Source organism: Haliotis asinina, chromosome 3 (genome assembly GCF_037392515.1).
Source record: "Haliotis asinina isolate JCU_RB_2024 chromosome 3, JCU_Hal_asi_v2, whole genome shotgun sequence".
Taxonomy (NCBI): domain Eukaryota; kingdom Metazoa; phylum Mollusca; class Gastropoda; order Lepetellida; family Haliotidae; genus Haliotis; species Haliotis asinina.
This window is the reverse complement of record NC_090282.1, coordinates 11,675,163-11,699,287: the sequence shown is the minus strand read 5'-3', so window position 1 is coordinate 11,699,287 and position 24,125 is coordinate 11,675,163. Positions and strand designations below refer to the sequence as shown.

General features: G+C 39.0%; 3 protein-coding genes across 3 annotated transcripts; 1 reads left to right on the top strand and 2 right to left on the bottom strand.

The window, feature by feature from the left end:
• Positions 1-292: 292 nt before the first annotated feature.
• Positions 293-22,177, bottom strand: LOC137277471 (tubulin epsilon chain-like). The gene is made up of 12 exons (XM_067809204.1): positions 22,035-22,177; positions 17,905-17,978; positions 17,361-17,480; positions 16,922-17,037; positions 16,069-16,190; positions 8,519-8,585; positions 7,517-7,637; positions 6,841-7,037; positions 6,300-6,440; positions 5,673-5,813; positions 5,086-5,260; positions 293-2,559 (listed from the first exon to the last, which is right to left on the bottom strand). The coding sequence occupies exons 1-12, from the start codon at positions 22,057-22,059 to the stop codon at positions 2,401-2,403; spliced, it is 1,458 nt and encodes a 485-aa protein (XP_067665305.1). The 5' UTR covers positions 22,060-22,177; the 3' UTR covers positions 293-2,400.
• Positions 879-1,760, bottom strand: LOC137277398 (uncharacterized). The gene has a single exon (XM_067809103.1). The coding sequence runs from the start codon at positions 1,758-1,760 to the stop codon at positions 879-881; it is 882 nt and encodes a 293-aa protein (XP_067665204.1).
• Positions 9,956-15,705, top strand: LOC137277472 (tripartite motif-containing protein 3-like). Its single transcript, XM_067809206.1, has one exon. It carries the CDS (start codon positions 9,956-9,958, stop codon positions 11,363-11,365), a length of 1,410 nt encoding a protein of 469 aa, XP_067665307.1. The 3' UTR covers positions 11,366-15,705.
• Positions 22,178-24,125: the final 1,948 nt, after the last annotated feature.

The following is a 24,125-nucleotide window of genomic DNA, read 5'->3' as shown; positions in this document are numbered from 1 at the left end:
AATAATACAGGCAAGCAACTGTCGGTGGATGTGATGTAGTGTAACGACCCTTACCACCCGATCCGTTAACACTCAACCACCTCAGACAAACAGCATGGGTTGCAGGGAACACGCCCTCCCTTGGATGTTCCACATGACCATGGACCATGATCAGCATGCATATTTCCATCTCTATGCTATGCAGCCATGGACTATAGTGAAACTCCTATAAATACAAGCACTGTAAACTCAGTACCCACACAGTTTAATACTTCATGAGTTATCTCCCTTCCACATGACGCATCACACATTCTTGTAACAAGAGTATAAATTTTATTGTCGGTTGTACAATTCATCAGGTAAACAAGTGAAGAGGTGTGATAATAATACTTAAGAACCTATACATGTAGGTATCAAAATATTCTTGACAATGAATCTTCATCAAATAATTATATTTTGGGCAAAACTTCACTGTCTCAAAAGAGATGGAATACTAATGCGTACCAAGCAAGGCAAATGCTGTCGTTAGAAGCACAGGCGAATTTCAAACTGAATTTGTATTCGACAAAAAAAATATAATTTGGAATGTTTAGAGTAGCAAGCACCAACTGCCACAATCTACATGACTGACTATTTTCAAATATTAATAAAACAATGAAGCATAATGAAGTCCCTACTTTGACATCTCTATAAACAATTTGTGCTCTGAACAATTGCTGGGAAATGGACGGAGTCAAGGTAAGGTGTGGTTCTGCAGGGTGAGGGGGAAGTTTTGACGGGATTGAGAGTTGTATGAGTGTTCAGTATTTGCAGATGGGGTTTTCGGAGGAAGGTGGTGGTGTTCATGTCAGAAAACTATAGGCAGGCTTCAGAAGACAGGGTTTCAGTAGTGTCAGAATCTATAGCCAGGTTCTGGGGGCAGGACATTTGATCATGTCAGGATCTACAGGCAGGGTTCTGGAGGCAGGAGATTTGATTGTGTCAGGGTCTAAAGGCAGGGTTCTGAAGGCAGGACATTTGATTGTGTAAGAATGTACAGGCAGGGTTCTGTAAACAGGAGATTTGATCGTGTCAGAATTTACAGGCAGGGTTCTGGAGCCAGGGGCCTCAACTGTGTCCAGATCTACAGGCAGGGTTCTAGAGGCTGGACATTTGATTGTGTCAGGATCTACAGGCAGGGTTCTGAAGGCAGGACATTTGATCGTGTCAGAATCTACAGGCAGGGTTCTGAAGGCAGGACATTTGATTGTGTCAGGATCTACTGGCGGGGATCTGGAGGCAGGAGATTTGATTGTGTCAGGGTCTACAGGCTGGGTTCTGAAGCCAGGACATTTGATTGTATAAGAATGTACAGGCAAGGTTCTGTAAACAGGAGATTTGATCGTGTCAGAATTTACAGGCAGGGTTCTGGAGCCAGGGGCCTCAACTGTGTCCAGATCTACAGGCAGTGTTCTAGAGGCTGGACATTTGATTGTGTCAGGATCTACAGGCAGGGTTCTGAAGGCAGGACATTTGATCGTGTCAGAATCTACAGGCAGGGTTCTGAAGGCAGGACATTTGATTGTGTCAGGATCTACTGGCTGGGATCTGGAGGCAGGAGATTTGATTGTGTCAGGATCTACAGGTTGGATTCTGGAGGCAGGACATTTGATTGTGTAAGAATGTACAGGCAGGGTTCCGTAGGCAGGAGATTTGATCGTGTCAGAATCTACAGGCATGGTTCTGAAGCCTGGGGGCTCAACTGTGTCAGGATCTATTGGCACGGTTTTGGAGGCAGGCATTTGATCATGTCAGGATCTATAGGCAGGACTCTGAAGGCTGGACAATTGACTGTGTCAGTATCTACTGGTGGGGTTCTAGTGTCAGGGGAGTTTGATTGTGTTGGGATCTGCAGGCGTGGTTCTAGAGGCAGGACATTTGATCGTGTCAGGATCTACAGGCAGGATTCTGTAGCCAGTGGGTTCAACTGTGTTGGGATCTACAGATGGGGCTCTAGAGGTCAGGGCAGGCTTCTGCAGCCACGGGGTTCGATTGTGTCAGGACCTACAGGTTGGGCTGTGGAGTCAGGATCAGGGTTCTGGAGGGGGGACAGTTGATCATGCTGGAATCTACAGGCAGGGTTCTGGAGGCAAGACATTTGATCATGTCAGGATTTACAGATGGGGTTCTGGAGGCAGGGGGTTTGATGTGTCTGGACCTGCATAGAGTGTTCTGGAGACATGGGGGCTTGAGGCAGTTCTCTCTAGTCAGGTTTTCTGAAGGTGGTGTGGTGTGTTTATGTGAGGGTCTGCAGGGGTTGATCATGTCAGATTCTGCAGCTGCGGGCTGGTCTTGTTAGGATCTACAGGCAGATCTCTCGAGGCAGGTTTCTGAAGGGGTCTGTGAGGATCTGCAGACAGGGTTCTGAAGGCCTGGGGTCATTCATGTGAGGATCTGCAGACGGGGCTCAGGAGGTAGAGGATTGTTCATATGTGTCTCCAGGCTGGAATATTCTGTGATAATTGAGTTGAGTGACTCTAAGCTCTCCCCGAAGTCCGTGGTCTCCATCCCATCAATTTGTGTGTAGTGATGAATGTGGGCCTACATAGGAAAGAAAACATTGATGTATAATACATATATGTGAATTATTTTCTCCTGCCATTGGTGTAACAGTCAAAAGAATAATTATGATGTGAATATTCGATGCTGTAAGCCAAGCTACTGCTTAGTGAGTACTGGCTACTAGATGCTGATTACTTGGCCTGCTACCAGGTGCTGATTACCTTGGCAAAATGTGCTGATTATTTACCTTGTAGTTGGAAATTACTTATCTACTAATAGACTGATTACTGTCTGATAGAGGATAATTTCCAGGCTACTAAACTAGTTGTACCTGTCTACTAAAGATGATGGTCTGGGTGATAGGTAGAGATAATTTTGCTACTGTGGGTGATTACCTGGCTATTGGGTACTAATTTCTGGGGTACTAGGTTGTGATTACCAGGCTACAAGATCATGATTACTGGGCTACTAGTGATGATTACCAAGTTACTAGTGATGATTACAGACTACTGTATGGTGATACCAAGCTACAAAAAGTTTGATTACCAGATTACTATGGGTGATTACCAGGCCACTAGATGGTGATTACTGGGCTACTAGGTACTGATTACTAGACTACTATGTGTGACCACCCAGCCACTAGGGGTGGTTATCTGGCTACAAGGTGGTGATTACTAACCTATGAGACAGTGATTTGCAGGCTATAAGGTGGTTATTAGCACGCTACTAATGGTGGTTACCAGGTTACTGGGTGATGATCCCAGGTTACTAGTGGTGGTTACCAGGTTACTAAATGGTGATTACTGGGCTACTTGATAGGGAATACCAGGCTAATAGGTGTGATCACCATGCCACTAGTGGTGGTTAGTAGGTTACTAGATAGTGATTACCAGGCCACTAGTGGTGGTTACCGTGCGACAAGGTGGTGATTACTAACCTACTAGATAGTGATTAGCAGGCTACTAGCGGTGGTTACCAGGTTACTAGATGGTGATTACTGGGTTACTAGGTGGGGATTACCAGACTACTAGGTGTGATCACCAGGGCTGCGTTTATACCCTATATCCACGTATGATGTGATATTGAACAAGGCTAAAGGTACATACTGGTTTCATGAAAACATATCTGGACCATACGCAAAATATACATTAGTACTGAAAGTGTTATCGGAAACTTTTTTGTTTACTCTTGTCCATCCAACCTTCACCTCCAAGAAATTTTATATTTGTACAACAATGTTGACGTATGACATCACAACCGATGTCCGATTTCTTACGAAATGGAGGCTTTGTTGACATGCGCACACAGGATTTTGCGAGGACTCTTCCCTCGATTCAGGGATCATTTATGCATCTATATGATATGTAAGTAATCAGAATGACTCTGACTATCTGTGTGTTGTTATGTGTTTTCATCATTTTCATTGTAAGTAAGAGAAGAAGCCAGAAATGCTGATAATTACCGTTGTTCTGCATGATTTTGCTTCTGTTATGGCGTCACGCTGCATGGAAATTTTGACAATTACTTATGAAGTATCAAATCTTTGAATTGTTTCTGTTTTTAACTTACTCTTTCCTGCTATGATACTCTTTCCGTGCATACAGGTATTCAGAGCATTGAAGAGCCAGGTGGATGTCGGAAGTTTTTATAAAGTGCTACACACTGTAAAATCGGAATTTTTGTTTGTTTACGTTTAAAATTAGCGCAGTCTTTGTCTTCACCCCCAGTATACTTCGTTTCATTTTATCTAGACTGTTGGTATTGGTGGCAAAGACCAGATGAAATATCATGTTAACATGTATCGGTAATTCACTGATGCATTTGTCGCAGCTGACTATGAAATATTCGTGACGTGGGCGTCTCAATACCGGCCTTCATGAAACGAGATTTTGTAAACACTATCCAATATGGCGGAAAGTGCACTTAGGCTTAGTTTGTGTGAGTATAGTTTCGAAAGCATCCCAACCGATTCTAGGTTCAACGGCTGTGTTTCAGATTTATCATTGGTAATAACATGAAAAACTGATATCAGTGATTGTTAGCATGTTATTTTTTAAATTAAATAATCATAGTAATCATCCGATTTTCGCATTTGAAATCATACTGTAGACCAAATAATGCCATGAATCATGATTTCATATTGTGTCAAAAATTGTGGGTCTCTTGGAACATTCTACATAGTTAGAAAACAACATGCCAAGATCATCCAGAGTGTCGGGCACATTCGACCTGTCTCAAAATTTCTAAGGCCTTAGTTGGCATGTTTTAATCACTTGCAGCACCATAGTCATTGATGCCACCTTTGTACTAGTAGTGTTTACGACCTCCTAAAACATTTACGACAGGTCAAACAGGGTCCTAAATCTGGGGTTGCTTACAACACAGTGTAAATATACGAGGTCTTTGTGAAACGGGGTTAAAAAGTAAGAGGTGGTCTACGGTAAGAGGGCTTTGTGAAACGGGCCTCTAGCCACTAGTGGTGGTTTGCAGGTTAGTAGATGTGATTAGTGAGGTACTTGGCAGTAATTCCTGAATAATGAGTTGAACACTGTGACATCAACTTACTTTTCTCTTGTACAGTTTCACAAATCTGTCCTTGAGCTCAGAAAATGTGTGTCTGACACAGGTGTTGTTAGCCAGGGTGAGGAGGGAGTATGGTTGTCCTACTGGTGGCACGGAGCACAGACCAGTCTTCCAACCCTCCTGGTTCCAATGGATGAACTTCAGGTTGGGTTTCAGCCTGTCATATAAGCACATGGAGGTGAGTCAGTGTGGCAATGGCAAAAGAAATGCACCTCTGTTTTTTTTTGGCAAATTTTAAAATAGACATAAGCATAAAGTAGACATAAGACATAAACATGAATGATTACTTTTATGAGATTTCACGTTTTCGAAACTTGCGCTTCTTTTGCTGTTCAGTATAAAACAAAAATACATTTCACTCAAATTAATACAATAACAAACTGATCAAATATATACTAAATTGACAAGGACAGATACAACAGTAGCTCTAAATGTAAACATATTTTGAAGATTTGGTAAAACAGGATAAACAATCTTCCTAGAGTGAAAAACAATATTGACCCTCAGAGAAATCAAGGCAGTGGAGGCAGTTGTAAGTTGGGTCACAGTCAGAAATAAGCCACAAGCACCTGTCGATATTTCTCCTGATGTCCGAGATCTCGGCATTGCCCCGAAGCATAAGTGCACAGGCCAGGTACAGACTATGCTTGGGATCTGCCCTCAGTAGCTGGTGGTCGCGGGAGAATGCATCGGAAAACATTTGGTCCAACCTATTGGGAGGTAGGCATGAGTGAGTGAGTTTTTGTTTTTGAAGATGATCTTCAAGGAAGAGCTCTGGCAGTATTTAAAAATTAGTTGACTCCAGATAATCTAGACAGCTGAGGAACGGTTTGAGGCCTATGCTCATAAAAGAGCTTAATCTGCTTACTGATTGCGTCATGGAGGCAAAACTGGTGCATTGTATTTGTGAGGTCACACCATTTCAAACACTATTCTAGTTTGAACCCTGTCTACTTCACCTTAGATGCAGCTTCTTACACCCTTGATGAAATCACCCATACTACTAAGGCACCGACAGACTTATTGTAACTGAGGAAATCTGGGATTTCAAGGACTCACAAAGACTTCAGATCTCAGCTTCCAAAATTGGATACATGTCTTTTCAGCAAAATGCTGCTTACTGCATGTCTTTAGACATCCTAAACACCCATGTAACCATGGTAACACATGACCTGTGCTCTGTGTATCAGCCTTACCTCCTTGGTGGCAGGTTAACATCGGACATGGCATACAGAGGCGACTGGCTGGATACTAAGTAATGTAGTTTGGGGAATGGCACCAGATTCATAGTTATTTCATTCAAATCCACATTCAGAGAGCCCTCAAACCGTGCTGAGCTAAAACCAGATATAAAGACTTAACAAGACATAGTCACATAAAAGATGACAGAAAACATAACTTTCTACTGTGAAACGATATTGATTCTTATCTTCAGTAACCAATGATAGATTTGTCAACTAGACTAGACTAGACTAGACTAGTACTTTACTGCTTTTTCTGGAATTTGTGCTAAATCTTTTCCCATCATGTGCATAGTTCCTAATATGTTTTCATGACATAAAATAACTTACTGAAAAAGATGCACACAGACATTTCATGTCTCTTTTTCATTCAAAGCAGAGAATTTGTATTTATCAGTCATCCAAACATCAAAGACATCAGTAACAAAACTGCATACATTTCCGAGTGTTTTTATGCACATTACCAATACGACACTATTTTGCCGTCACCTCCCACCTTGTCATATTGAGGAGAAGGTTTGCAACCAGATTGTTCATGCTGTCAAACGGCTTCTCTTCTACAGGGGAGGTAACTCCTCCCTGACTACTTGTGACAGCACTGCCTGACTTGACTCCAGTAGTAGAGTATGTTCTCTTTCCTGTTTTCATGGATGGCACAGCCTGTGATATCTTGTTGACAATATCAACCAGTGCCTGTAACAACACATGACACTCTGTGAGGTGCAAAATATGCTGACTATCCACAAACAATACATCCAAGAGGGAGCAGATTAGTTGATGTGCTTGTTAGATTGAAGGCCTGTGTTCATTCTCCATATGTGAAGTCATTGTTGATATTAACTATTCTGATAGATGAAACACTTCCAAAAGAGACAACCACTTACAGCACTGCAGGAAATAAGAACTTACACTGAGTCTCTGAAGTTCACAAACATATTTCACCAACAAAAATATATTTTGTTTCTTGTCCTGTGACTCATTTCTTTATCAGGTGAATCTACAGTGGGCTAGCCTTGCCAAATATGGCTTGAGATGTATTGAATGTACTTGTATTTGTTTCTATTTCCGTCTTCTGTCCTCTGACACTGACAGAGTTGCAGATTGGGGAATGGACATTTTTTGCTGATATCAACTGAAAACAATAACCCTACAATTTACATAAATGTTGCTACCTGGTTTTCAACAGGCAGCACACAGTCTGCATGTTCAGTGAGCTCTCGCATGGCTAGAACACTGTTGTAAGGGGAGGTAATTACGTCATCCTCTACTGATGGATACACTGCTGTCACAAATCTAGAAACAAAACTCACAAAATGTGTATGTCCATGTGATCACAAACTACATGATATCTGCTGCTCTGTATTAAAACTATTTTATAGTTTCTTTCATAAATATAATCAATTTGTATAAAATACTCATGAAAACAGAAGTGGGTCAACATAATTTCTATTTCATTTGGGGCATAACCCTGGCAAATTCATATTTTCCAATACACTTACCGTATACACCCGCATATAATGCGAGTTTTTCATACCTGGAATGAGGGGGTCAGGAAGAGGGGTCGCAATATACACAGGGTATAAGATCTTACGTTTTCTCCAGCTGTTTCACTGTCAGTTTCTACTGATGATGTCAACTGGCATTTGATAGCAATCCAGGCACTTCACAAGAAAACTTCGCATTTAGTCCGAAGTAACTGTTAATATCCGAAATAAAGACTATTTTTATCTTGTTGCCTTGTTTTTTTACGTATATTCTCTGCAAATACCGATACTCTGACCACAGATCCAGATATACAAATTACATGCCAGCTGACACAGTAAACAGACATGAGAATGACAAATGTAGAGGGGGGTCATATTATACGTGGGGTCGCATTATACACGGGTATACACAGTAACTGAGGAAAGAATCACCGTGGCAGCTGTTTTGCATAAACAGATCACAAGCTCATCTAAAGTTACAACATAGTTCAATATGAAGAGCACTTACAGGTCAACTCTAACCAACACAGAACATCTAGACACAGAATGAATGTGTTTAGGACCTGACACATTTTCACAGCTATAGGGGGGTGGTTATTAGAAAGGGTGCCTATTTTGTTGACTATGACCGTAAGGATTGGCAGGTGGGCCATGTGCTGTTTCACATGTTGATCAGAGCTGTCAACTCACCTGTAAACATCAGGATATTCCTCTTCCAGCAAATTCAAGATGGACGTACCAACCCCTGAACCTGTCCCTGAAATGACCATATTCAAACTGTTCGCTATTTACCAAGAAATCATCGCAAAAGACATTTAATCAAGAAAACTATGTGGTTATATTTCATGATATTAAAATGTGATTCTTGTGAGTGTGCGAAACTGTGTGTGCATGTGTGGGCACACTCTGCAAGTTTTTCCTTTTCCAAAATTAAGTATTGTTGAGTGTGTGTGAGTCTAATCACTGGTACTGATATAGAGCCTTCATCTATGAATCAATGTGTGAACAAGCTGCTTTTAACACATGGCAGAAACCATTAAATTACATCTTTTTTTCATTTTTATTTCGAGATTCTGTTGAGAATAATCCTGATGTTTCCTACATGCTTCAGTGAAGAAAATCATTCCATGGCAACCCAAAGAATCTGTTTCTTTTCACTATGAACACAAACCGAGTGATGCTAGTGTATTTTCCACAAAAAAACATCACCACTACCATCACATTGTTCATCATTCTGGGCATAATTCCATAATTCTGAAAAAAAGAAGAAGAAAGAAACAAACTCCCCACTTTCCCCTCCCTTCCCACACACACAAAATAAAAATAGAAAACCCAAACAAACAAAAAGTCAAAAAGCAACAAAAACACGAAAACAAAAACAACAAAAATGACCTGCATTACCAGCTAAAATAAAACACTAAACACTGGAAAATCACACAAATCCTAAATTTTAGCTATGATAAGTTATAGGAAAAGAATTAAGAAATAAAAAATTTCTTTATCGAGTTTATCTACTTCATCATCCCTCTCGTGGTTGCACATTGTCAGAATCAGCTGACTATGAAGCTGACAGTCAATATCGTGTTATGACAGTTCAAATAAATATGTCAGGAGCCGGGATAACATAGATCTATCTATTAACTTTACCTTGAACCAGAGACCATATAATAGAACAGTGCCCATTTCTGATTATATCTGAGGTTCTCTGTCTGGATCTGTTACAAATCATTCTGATTTTGATAATACCTCGCATACTTATTTATATTTTGAACAGTCAAGAAAATAAGGTATGTTTGGACCATGTGTACGAACTCACGTTCGATCTTGTATAAGAAGCAGATGATCACGCAACTCAGCGTCACGCGGAAGTGGGAAGGTTGACTAGATCTATATTTAGAAAAAACACGTGTCCAATGACGCGAGATGGAATATATCTATATTTAGACGGCTCTTCCATAAATATAGTTGTAACGTTTACAGTCACAATAGTAAACATTACGACAAAGTGTGTTCTGATACCACACTAGAACTTTTATGTATTTGTGTTGAGGGAAGACGGATTCCTATATCACTGACTGATAGTATTTGAAACTAATATTAACAGGAAACCCAGATCGAAATAAAGCGATGACAAACGGGTCGGTTCATTTGACGGAAGATCGGGAAATACCCAAACATCAGGCGCGAAGCAAGATGTCTTCCATGGGTTCGATGTTTCTGCGTTCAAAAATTGAAGCAGATCACTTGACATGCTCGATATGTTTCAACAATTTTACTCGACCGAAAGCACTTCCATGTATCCATACTTTCTGCGAAGACTGCCTACGTGATTATGTGGTAAGTCGAGGTTATGAATCGATTGGACGCTTCCCCTGCCCGATGTGTCGAAAGGACGTCCAGATGCCTGCAGGGGGAGTCCAAGGATTTCCGGACAATCACATGGTTACCAGCCTGTCTGATACCGTAGTGACTTCAAAACAACGCCCTCCCTTGCCCCCTAGACCATATTTTGACAGTGCCAACAACAACAACAACATTCCGACAACAGCCGGGGTGGATCATGCGACAGGGATGCCTGAATGCCCACCAACACAGTCCAACATATACCCCCAGCTGCCAAGACTGGAAGATATGCCGAAACCAGAAATGCCTCGACCCAAGCCTGTTGCCTGTAGTAGTGGACTTTTACAGAGATTCGGGAAATATGGACCCGGGCTGGTTGATTTTCACAAACCAGTTGGATTGGCCGTAGGAAGGAATGGTGAAATCGTTGTGTCCGATCATGGAGGGTACAGAATCCTTATTTTTAACAGTGGAGGAGAACTTGTGAAGAAGTTCGGCTGTGAGTGTATTATAAATGATGTAGCAGTCACAAAAGAAAATGCCATTCTTGTTAGTGTCAAGTCAAAATCTTCCATCATGAGAAAATACACAATGGATGGACGTTTCCTGGGTGAATATGGCGCCCACTACCGCTATGAGGATGCTCATGGAATTGCGGCAATGTCAAGAGGCCATGTTGTGGTGTCTGGTCTCCAGAACAAGTGTGTTTATATCTTCACAGAGCAGTACAAATTTTCTGACAAGTTTGGCCGCAAGGGGTCAGGGGATGAACATTTTCTCACCCCCTACTACGTAGCGACCAACTGCAAGAACAACATTGTGGTGACAGACAGCGAGAACCATTGTGTCCAAGTCTACAGCAACAATGGAAAGTTCAAGTACAGGTTCGGTAGCAAGGGGAGTGATCATGGCCAGCTTCAGAACCCTCTTGGGGTGTGCAGCGATTCTGAAAACAATATCATTGTAGCTGACAGTGGCAATCATCGTGTTGAAATGTTCACATCCAAAGGGAAACACATTGAATGTGTTGTGAGGAATACACTTGATATTGGCCCTGGTGTCACACCTATCCTTGTTGGTGTGACTTCAAGAAACAACATTGTGGTCCTCATGCGAGGTATCCAGTTTGTTGAGGTCAGGATCTACATGTGCACAAGCTCCTCTATGTCCCAGACAAGTTCCTGTATCAACTAACTGCAGGGTTTGACCGATCCATGAAAACTCCAATCAGGAAGAGTTATGTGGAATTCTGGTGGTCCATTTGGCAAGTGGAAAAAATGAAAGTTCATTTCCGTTGTTTTCTTTACCCTTCATAGAATGAAGGTCAGACACTTGAGAATTTTTTGTGATATGAAACTGTTCAAAGATAGTGATATTGTGTAAAAGATGTACAAATGCTGTTTGAAACGTTTTCATAGGTGATAGTTGTGTTGGCAATATGGAAATATGAACTATCAACTTCTTTCATGTGCTGGTGTGCAATACTGCTGTTAGATAAAACACTTTCCTTCTTTGTCTCTTTATCCCTGTATATGCCAATGTCCCACTGAATAGATTTCCATGCGCTATGTATCTCACTGGCTACATACCATGTTTATAGTTCTGAAACACTCATCGGCCCAGCATGTCAGATGACAAATGTTGAACTAGAAGGAGCAATTGGATAATTTTTGAGGCAAAATGCAGGGGTTTGAAAATCACATCACCCGGCATCTGTGACAAGTCACTTTTCATTTTAGGTATCAAATAATAGTGTCTTACTTGTCCATGAGCAACAGGATAATTTTTGCTTACAGTTTCAAGCTATACATTAATTTGGATTATCATTTCATATTAAATTTCTTTGCTATTTATCACTTCTCAATAAATGGTCTACTAAACATTAACATCTAATATCATGTTGATTTATTCTTTTATAATTATGTCATCATGATTATGTTTTAAAAATAAAAACAATAGCCTGAACATGTTAAGTTCTTAAAGTTCCTTGCTCTGTGGCAAGTGGCTTCCATAATAAAATTTGAACCCCAGAAAACGACGAAGAACTTCCCTTCAGAAGCACCTGTTAAACAATTGTAAGGATATCTTATATCTTGAAGGATGTAATTATGTAAATATGGGATAATTCACCTGTATCCATGCCATCTGTCTGCCTATATCCGTTGTTATCAGTCATGATACTAGTCATTTTGCATCTACACATGAATATTTACCTAGTAGTCTGATAATGTGTTATTTTCTTAGAGAAGTATCCTCACAATGCGAGCTGCATGTATGGGACTCAGTCACAGGTTCATGAACCAAATCAATGCAAATTAATGTTACCCTGAAAGGTGGCTTTACTATTTGATCAGGTAAACATTATCATCATGATCACACAGTAATAGTAAAGAAAGTTCATTGGGAAGGCCACATTGACATGGTGCGCCTAGTGGCAGCAAGAGTTGTATGATCCCTGGGCAGTTGAGATTGATATCCAGGCATTGAAGGAAAATGTATGCCAGTGCCTTGAGCATGTACTAGTTCCTTGTGTATGTGTGCTATATAAATATAATTTTATAAAGATATAAAAAAGAAGTTTCAGTTGAAAAATAAAATGCTACGTGTAATTTTGATACAGGTTTGTATGCAACACAAACTAATTTCTTGCTCTGTTGAACACATCATTCAGGGCTTTTCAGCAGGCTAACCACATATCACTGTACAGACTCCTTTTGTATATCCTCTGCTCTACGGTACTATGAAGAATTTTTATTTTCTTATATTTATTTATGTTTATTTGATGACTATGTTTATTGTCATCTCACTGTGTTGTGAGATTGGACAGAGCCTATAATGATGCATTAAACTATCTATGGATTGCAATTGTTGAGGTTCCAATAACAATTAATCAATGGTAGAAATGAAAAACTATCCATGCATCAATAGTTTAGTAATTGACTTCCGTTAATAAATGCTTAGTGCAAAATACAAAATGTTTGTCTGCAGATTTACAGCTGCATTGAGGTCATGTTTCAACTGTTAACTTGTTCTAGATTTCAAGTTTCTTTTTAGTTATCAAAATAGACAGAAACTTGTTTAACATGTTTTTATTACATACAAACTATACATTCATTTGTGAAATGACTTCACATGAGACAATTCAAAGACAAACAAAACAAAATTGTGTCAAGGGACACGGATGCCCCAATTGCTATAGGAAGCATTCCCACACTGAATGTGGCCTGGGGATTAATTTCCACTGAACACATTTAATAAATATCTATGTAACTATGAGAGGCACAGCTTTTGAGTCCCAAAGATACACATGTATAGGCTCAATCAATTCTGTTGAGCAGTTTTTGTGGAGAAGTGGATGGTGGGTAACATTCACCTCCCCTATAACACTATATTCCGAATTTCACTATCATCAGAGAGAAATTCCACAAAATCTATCTAAGTTCCAATGTCTCTAACAGGCAGTCCCTATTTGTTTGCCCCTCAATTGTCACATCTTGTTTGGACTGTCCTTGACCTGAAGATATGTTACTGTATCAGGTTGTGGAGTACAGTGCAGCATGGTCACCACTGGTCAGAGGGGTGAAGGTCATGCACACTTGGACCAGTGATTGTTTGTTCATATAACCATTCCATATATCTGCCAGTGCCTTATCAAATGTAACTATAACAGTATCTAAATGTACAGTAACTGATGTACAGTATAATGAGCTCCAATGTTAAATTCTTAACAAGTGTTAATCACAGTATTTCGAGAACACAGCTTTTACACCTGAATTGAATGGTATGATACTTAAAACAGATCCCCAAGACTTGAGTTCTTTTTGTGATTACGATTTATAACAGATCAATTCATCAGAATGTTCTCCTGATACAACCTGTAGTTATGGAAACCAAGGAAACCTGTTGTGGTATTCTTTCCCATTTGAAGTACATTTTCTCTATCTTTGCAGCTTCAAAGTGAATCACGGAACACAAATATTATTTTCGTTGACCATTTTCGTCCTTGTGTTCATCTACTTCAGTATTACAAATTGCACCTTGGCAATGTGCAATAAAGTTATGTCCGTTTCCAGTACACATGCCCTGTTTACATCATCTGTATCACAGTTAGCTATAGAGAGGTGACAATCCAGACTTGCTTGTTTATCATGTTTATGATGTCCCATGGGAAATTAAATGTGGAGTGCAATTTGTCTACAAACACCTTATTGGTTTTACTGATTTGTTGGATGAGCTTGTCAAAGGACCAGCAGCTCATGCATAGAGGTCTAGTCAGTTAAGATCAGAATATTCTTGGTCATACTAGTCTACTGTTACTTGAGCAAGCATCACTGGTAATATCTGATCTAGATTAAAACTTCCATGTTGTGTACCAAAATTGATTTACAAGATAAGAGTTAGAAGAAGTGGAAAGCTGTTTATAGATTTAGGATTTGCACATTGAGGAAAAATGTCTTGAAAAATACAGGTACAACACTTAACGTGACAAACCATGGCAAGTTGACTTCATTTTCAGTGAAATAGAGCTAATGTTTAGTTGTGTAAATATGTATACTGGCATTCTTAGTATGAATCGCAGAATATTGTTATTTTGAATTATCACTGACCTTTCTTGTGATGGTGTGTTATATATATTATATTTGATTAAATGATTTATATCATTTCAAGTTAATCTATGCAGTTGCTTTGTGTATGTTCATGATTCATAACTGGTACCTTATTCCATATCTGCCTGTATCTTTAGTGCTGTAAGTGTCTGTATCGTGTCATTCATCTGTGTTACAGGCTGTAGTAGTCCACAGTTCCACTTGCTAGTGTACAAGTTGCAAATGTATACGAACTTCTTATCTGTTATTTACGTGGGAGAACTTTTGATCTGTCTCACAAACTGTCACTATCTTGAGAAATGTTACACATGTTACTGGTAAGTGTATGCAGGCATGAATCTTAGGTCACTTAGACCAGTAACCATGGCAATATGTAAAGCCTGACCAGCAGTTTGATTTCCATGAATTTCTATCTTTATATCCAAACTATAACTATTTGATATGTTTAAGCTATACAGTACCAGCTTAAGTACTAAATTGTTGATTTGGTGAGGTGAAAGTGTACTTTTAAAAATTAAAGTGCCACTTCCCTGCAGTTTAACTTATTCATGTACTGCAGCCACATTATGAGATTAGCAAACCATTGTTAATGCCGACATGTTACAAGAGTCGTTACAGACTGCGCTGTGAATACATGCAACTGGGTTTGGATTTTTCAGAGTACTATAATGATAACATTGTTAAACAGAATGTCACCTCTTCCTCTGAAATGATTTTGTTAATTTAGGGACATTCATTAAACGCTTTCATGAAACCCAAAGAATGTTTGGTTGATGTGTCATGAAATTCACGGACAGATAAGGCAAATCTTGTTTTGTTTTGTTTTTAATGGTGTTACTAGTGTAATTTCAAATTTGTTTTTTGAACTTTTAAGATATCTGGTGGTATGAATTTTGATATTGAATAAAAAAGATTTTTGTGCTATCACATTGTCTTGTCTCTATGAAATGGCCGTAAAGCACTGCCATGACTGGGAAGGACCAACCAGCAAAGACATTCTTGCAGTTATTCTGAACATAACTGCTATTATTGTTTTGGAACACATATACAGACAGACAACATATGCAGGATGACACATCTCTCTCTACAAGCCATAATACTTGGAAATACACTTGAAGAGATGCTGAAATTGTTACAGAACAGTTTACAGTGAGTAAGCAAGTTGCATCAGTTGTCTGTTCTGTATATGGTCTAAGTGATCCATTGTCTGCACAGTAATTGATTATAGTGTGATATGGATAAAATACCCAGGAATCAAACCCAGCCTACCCTAGAGCATTTGCTACTCACCACCTCCCATTGAGTGCATGACAAAAAAACACTGAAGACAATCACAGTATTCAGCAGCACGACGGATCGTATCGATTAACTGCTCTCGGTACTGCACTCCATACATTTTGTGACCAACTGCCCTGAAACAAATTCAGATTAAAGTTACCTTTTATTGCTTTCATTTAATGTTTACCAGTATATGAGAACAAAACAAAAGCAAAGCAAATTCATTATTTCATTGTCAAACATCAAAAGAAAATTTAAGTTAGTAATTTAAAACACAAATCTAGAAAACGAAAGTCCTTTTGAAAAAATATTATGAATCTGTTTAAATTTTCTTTTTTCATATGAAGGAAATGATGGAAAATTAACAGGACTGTTCTAACAGTCAATCTAGTAGTTGTATTAACTAAGGGTTGGAACCTTTCTTTCACCCAATAATGGTGTTTAAAATACATGTCTAAGGTGTTTTTGTCTTGGGTCTTCAAGTCTTAAAACAGATATGTGTCATGGTCTAAAGAGACATCTTCCAAAACTTAGTTAATAATGAGAATATCGTAAAGTGCATAAAGTTAATGACCTGATATTAACTTTACAAATGCCATTTGTAATAATTATTCCAGGCATATCAACAATAGTTGATGGACCGGTATGATATATGATGTATATACATGTCTAATGTATACATAATACCAGTGCCTTACGCATGCACTAATTGTGTGGAGATGTGGACAATGTAAATATTCTATAATAATAAAAATAATAATGTTCAGTTAAGAGGAAACATATTATTACACTTGCCAGTCTGACTGTCTCATTAGAATGTTTAAATATTGAACAATAATTCTTGTGAACATCACAGGATACTTACCAGTTATTGCCACAACCTGATACATCAGTGATTAGCTGTTGGTAGTCAAACACCTCACGGAGTGGTCCATTCGTCAACTCACTCACCACACCCTCCTCCATGTCCACAAGTACTGCCTGTTGCAACCATGGCAACAATGTATATATGTTTGTCACTTTAGAGCTAACTTCAGTTTGATGAGGAATCTGATAGATATTGCTGGACTACTTAGAGATGTGAAATTCATTTCATTTCTTTCAAACATGAATGAAACGTAAAATATGTTTGAAACACAGATCTAGAATGATAAAATGACTAAAAATATTCCAAATATACTTTTTTGGTTCTGAAAAAGTAAAACTGATTGCATGTAACAAAAGAATTTGTAACATGTTCAAGGACATTCTCATATTATGGTATTGACTGGGTGAAACAAATACAATGTAGATATAATTTATACCCTTGCTTTCAGAGATCTAATTTTGCCCTTGCCATCCCCAACAGGGATGTCAGATGTGTCGTCATAGCGGCTGTCGACGTTCCTGAAGAAGCTGCTTAGTGGCTCATCATACACTCCAGCCTGCAAAAATATAGAAATCTGTTCAGTGAAATCACTTGTGTAGTCACTGGACAGCGTGTGGCATTGGAGACTACATATTTTCATGTGTACACGCTGTTAGATGTAATTGAAGATTACAAGAAAAAAACAATGCGAGCATGGTCCAAAAAACAAAAAAAAACCCAGCATATATACATTTAATATGAACAGTTGAAAATGTCGAGTCATCCCTACTTGATGATATACTTATGGAGGAGTGGAGATTCTTGTGTCTCTAACTTTCATCTAAGTCATATCACAATGGTGATAAGATTTGCATGTGTTCCTCTGACTGAGACACTCTTTAAATCATTATTTTCACAGTTTATCAGAAGCAATGACATGAGTGTGTAGTCACTCATGAAACGAAACATTTCAAAATCCTGCTGTTCAACATGTTCCACACCTTGTTAACTGTGGCATGCTCTCGTAAAGCCAAGTCCCAAAAGCGACATCCGATCTGATTCCCACATTGCCCCACTGAAATAGAAATAAAATTCCTGATACCTTCTTACCGTCAAATGTAAAAAGTAAATTACATTGGCTCCTAGTAAAAATAGCCACAAAACATCCAGTTGAGTGAGTGAGTCAGTGACCGTAGTTTTACACCACACTCAGCAATATTCCAGCTATATGGCGGCAGTCTGTAAATAATCGAGTCTGGATGAGACAATCCAGTGATAACAGCATGAGCATTGATTTGCGCAACTGGGAACCAATGACATCAACCCTGACCACCCAATCCTGCTAATCACCTCTTATGACAAGCATGGGTTGCTGAAGACCAGTTCTACCCTGGACCTTCACAGGTCACAAAACATCCAAGTCAAAATGGTAAAAAAAAATCAACATGGCCACAAACCCTTTGTCAAATGGCCATACCAAAAAGTCAGACATTGTTATTATTATGTTTAAATAACTAATACAATTTTCCCCTGTTGTATTATTTGATATCAACATGTAAAAATGAAAACAAGAAGTTATATCACACAAAACTTGATATTTATTACATATCCACAAATCATATTTTCAGCAAATAACAAGACACATATATGTAGGTTCTTTCTTCATGTACATGCACTTTTGTACTGGGTTGTCACTCACAAACCCGTTGGTCAGCTTCTCTGCAGTGGAGTGGAGAGACTCGTGTAGATTTGCCATGCTTGTTTCCTTCCACCGAAAAGTAAAAGAACAATCATAATAAATGCGGAGATGAAAAGTAATGGATCAATTATACTGGCGTCTCCTATTCTCGCGGTACTTACGAATATCAGCTGAAAAAATAATATAAACAGTTCTTTTCGTATGTATGTTTGTTGTTTTTAAATGAAGAGATTCTCCCTCTAACATCTGCATCTATCAACTGCTTGATCCATCAAGTGTATTATCTCGAGGAAAAACATGGTCGTCCGCCGCTGACTTTTCAAGGCGTCTCCTATTCTCGCTGTACAACGAGAAAGTAACATTATTAGGTGTAAGGAAGGGGAATCTTATCGGGAAGGGCGGGGGAAAGTTACGATTTTTCCAAGTTGGTTAAAACTCACGAATATTCGTTACACTTCACAATGTTGATAATTCACAGACTTGGGCCACTTCCTAGTTACTGGTCAATGATGTAAACAACCGCTAAGTATCACGCATTGGCGGCCAAGGCAGAAAATGTGTTTACCACAAGAATAGGAAACCCGTGAGAATAGCAGACGGCCCTATAAAGCTCAATTAGTTAACAAGGCACTTCTGGATGCCAATCTTACTTAAGGTTACACAATTTAGGTAATTACATGTTGATTAGCAATTTACAAGCAAATTAAAGGAAGAGAGGTTATTTTTTAATTCCTTTGGATTTTACCTTCATCTTCACTTGTGCCACCTGAAGTGTGGTGAAGAGCCCTCAGTAAAGGTGTCCAGGTCCTGGACTGCAGTTGTATGAAAATTGCCATTGATATACTCGATGTAGATTGCTTTGTCAACTTGTGGGCAAACGATAATGACATTGTGATTACATTTTCTACTTAGTGTTTTTTCAGAACATACTGCTGACATTGATGTTGATATTTGGTTCAAAATAATGTTCCCGGAATCTTATTTCATTTACCAAGATCACTTGAGAAAGCATTTTAAGAACAATGCTCATTAAAGGGGCACTGATGCGGAGCATTTTCCGTGGACTGGTGTAAACTTTTGTTATTGTTTTTCTCCCGTGAGTACCCGGATGATATCCCAGAATTCGTGACTGGTTCGTGACCTCTGCTGCGCAGTCCATAAGCGCAGTTGATAGTTTAATTATAGACAGATCAACTGAGGTGAAGTCAATTGTACTTCATTACAAATGTATTATGAAAACAAATGAAACACTTTGAAGGTTAATCATCTGCCAGTGGTAGAAATGGTAAAAAACTATTAGGACGGAAAATAACGAAGCCAAAGTACGTCTCTATATTTTGTCTCATAACCCTAATTAGTTTATTGTCATATTTGTATGATTCTGAAAATTAATAAAAGAACACACGATTTGCTTATACTCATAGTAAATTTCTAACATAACAGCAACATTTATACATTGTATAGATTGCCAATGTGGATCCTATTTCACATACATACGCGATCTAGTGTGTGTTTTCTGTCATACAGATTCTGCTGAATGCTACAACAAATAAATTAAAACAAAATGCAAACAATGAACGTAAAACAGACTAATTTTATAGCAACAGTGTCAGGCTACTACCTTGTTCAGGAATGTATCCATCAATATCCACATAAAAGAAATCGTATTCCATTCATCTGCAGCTGGTAAATAATCCTGCTCTGTGTCGCGTGTCTTACAACTGTCTCATTTGCGAAAAAGTAACACATCGTTTCACGTCTTTCGTTGGTGAAAACTAGATAAACCTCTCATTGGTCTCCCAAGATGGCACACCTGGCAACTAATTGTATGATGTCCACTATTCTAAGTAATTTAGTTGACCAATATTGAGCAATCAATCAATCAACGCAAGGGTGGTTAATTCTTTGAAGGGAGGATGTTGTTTTTGCACTCACACTTTACGACAGGGTGTAGTCATCTACACACACTGCCTTTTGACAAATCCGCTAGAAGAACAAAAGTAATTAATCAATCAGTGTGTTATCGGTTAATCCTTTGATCAATGTTTGTTTTTGTAACTCAGGTGATAAACCCTCTTGCATCACTTACATGCACATATTACATAACATACAATACATTACAGACCTTAATTTATACTGTTGAGTATTTACTCCAGACAGGAGAAATGCCAAATGGGAACCTTTGTTGAGTAACCGAAGTGGTGTTGCTACTAATTATACCTGTTATAAATTCATGAATTGACCATCAAGAGAATGATGACAAATAACACGTGTAGGTTTACACCATCAAACGCGAGTTACAGCAAGGAAGATGTAATCTCTGTGTCGCATGCAGCCTGAAAACACTTATGGGCCGAAACTGTTTTGAGGATACCAACGGAATTTCGTTACATAAGGAATACACACAGGCATTTGCTGTGTACTTTGGTAAATAAGTGAAATAAGTTTTTTTTACGTAAGACAATTTTCAGATTTCTCTACCAAAGTCGTTTTTTTGTTTACGAATTCAAATAAATCAACTGTGTGTTTTATTATCATAAATAATAAACCATTGTAGCTACCATAGCTACCAAAATTTACGTATGCTATTTGCTATCACAGCTCAACCAACACTCAAAACTACCTAAATATAAAGCTTTGCAATCTTCCGTACTGAAACAAATGGGTTGCTACGTGCCTGTAGACATCATATTTTCATGTAACATGATTAAATATCGAGGTTAAAAACACAGAAATAGGATCGAATTGGATCAGTAAGTATACCATCCAAGCATCCGAAAAGAACTACACTGCTGGGACATATGGTTACGATCAGACAAGGAATACCATGGATATTTTTAAACAAATGGCATGTGATGGGCATCCGGCCTCCTGACTGTTTAAGTGAAGAAATTTTGCTAATATGGACAGGAGCCCAGTTCCTTTGTCCGTCACGGTCGAAGGAGTGGGCGCTGACCAATTTGCGGTCTGCTTTCGTAATTAGACCGTTGGCGAGAAGCATTATTCGCTCCGCATCAGTGCCCCTTTAAAATGAAAAATAATGTAGGTCTGTTTTGACTTTTTCTATGGCCATTGGGCATTTTGGAGATTTTGACTAGGGGTTGTGGTCATTTTGACTTGTGTCAGTGTGGCCAGTTTTTCGTGTGGCAATTTTGACGTGTTCCCTGTACATCTACCCGTAGGCTGCAGAAATACGACCACAAATACAGTTGTGTTTTGCATGTGTGTGGAGTAGGATTGAATACCATTGGCATTAGATCGTGTTGAATACTGTAACTGTCCCACTGACACTCCAGGCCACCGTGCAATGCCCATGACATAGAATGCTATTTGCCCATCCATTTCAACACTGGTCAAGTTATTTTGGGATTCACAGTTAAAAGTTGATTTATTAATCGAAATCGTTATTAACATTACAGAAACAATTTTTACCTTGAACAACAATCGACTGTGTCATTCTGAGCTTAATTAATTCGCCCACACACCAGTTACTTGCGAGTAAACTGGAATATATCAACTACAATTTTCACATGTTTTGTTTACGACAGCCATGTTGGTAGTGTTAGAAGAGGGATGAGGGGAGGCAACTCTGAAATGAACGCGTGTTAAACTATTCTTGAGCTTTCGTTCAATTGTGGTTACGTCGATGAAATGTTTTCGAGTGTGCGTCCGTGTGTGCGTGTGTGTAAAACTCGGCTATCCTGGCAAATAATACAACCAATATAACACCCTAGTGTTTATGGAATATTAGTATCATCAAGCCTCTCCCCTCAAGGATAAGCTACTCACCCGTTTCTCCAAAGGACTGAACTGGGAGTGTGATCCCTACTTTGATGGATGTATAGTACAAACGTGACTGTATTAAGTACTATGCTTTCAATAATGATACTGAATACTGCTATTGCATGCATTGCATTGCTTTAGACTCAATATTTAAGGTGAATGTTCAAAGCTCTGACTTCATTACCACCATCAAGTGATAGTTTGGGTACCAGTCTAATTGCCCCGGCTGCAAAATGACCCAGCAGTTTTGGCCAAATTGCCCCAGATGCTGCTATATACAAATATTCCTTTTGCTGTTATGGGTGTACTAGTGGAACATTTATCAGAAATATTACTTATTAATAACATATATATGAAGAATATAATATTAAAGTTGACAAGAGCTATGCATCCGGGGAAGACATTTAATCATTTTGATTGAATTGAGGCATCTTGACTACCCCGCTAAGGCTGTTGGACCAACCCAGGAACAATGTGACCAAATATCAGGGTCAGTTTCACCAGAGACCATATAATAGACCTATTATATGGTCTCTGGTTTCACAAATTTTGATGGGGCATTTTGTAGCAGGGTCAGTTCAGCTGAAGCAGTACTATATCTGTATGTATCAACTTGGCCAGATGCCTTTTCTTTTATATAATGAACAAAATTAGCTGCTGCGCTGTTACACAGTTTCTCCCGCCTATAGCAGTAATCCATGTTGACACTATGTCAACTGCAGGGAAAGATGCTCCTTTCTCTGTCACTGATAAGAGATGGGAAGAGTTTCAATGGTGGCCCAAGTCGTCAATGGTGATCCATGTCAAGGAAGACCTTCAACTGCCAACACGTGTTGACAAAATCCCATTATGGTTGATCGGCGACTCACCCAACATTGGGTAAGTCAATATAGCCAGCACAGACAGCATATGGCGAGTTGAGAACACGTGAAGGAGTAAGGTGCAGAGGTTTCATTGCGCTGGGTTCTGAGGCTTTTTACCCCATGTTCATCATCTCGTGAGAAATTACGTGAGTTTAGAGGCAGACCCAAATGATTTTTTGTGAGCCGATTTTAACCATGGACTGTTCTTTATCAACCAGAGACCAAACACAGATGGACACGGCCTTTCTGGGGAAGGCCAAGCATGACCATGCTGGCAAAGCGATGTTTTAGATTTTCAGTGTACAACTATGTACATAGAAATATCGCTAGTGAAACAACGCTACCATCTTTTCAAATTTAAAATATTTACTCATTACTTTTTGAGTGCCAGTTAGACAGTTGTTCCCCTGTCGCTATAGTGCCATAATACACATAAGCTACGTAAAAAAGTACTCAATAGTCTTAACAGTTTATTCACAATTTTTGTTAAATAGAAACCTCCCAGTTATTGCCATTTCACAAATTTCGGGAACTCATAATGCATTCAGCGTGTATTCACAGTCAGTTTATTTGCAAATAAGTTTGGATAACATTTTCTGTTCTTATTTTCTCTGTTGCTTAACGCCAAATCAGCGATGTGAACCCTCACATCCGGTGAATTGCTATGACGACATGCTGAAGACCCGTTCTAATCAGCGACTTGCATAGGTTTGGGTTCGATAACATGTGTTATAGGCATATAGCAGCGTTGATAAATTTATTGTCAATTCAAAACAGTTTCAAATCTGTCTGCTTGTTTCTGAATATACTGAACATAATTTCCTGTTGGAGGTGCTGCAGATAAAGGCATGTTATCGTTGCCATCTACGCTCGATCT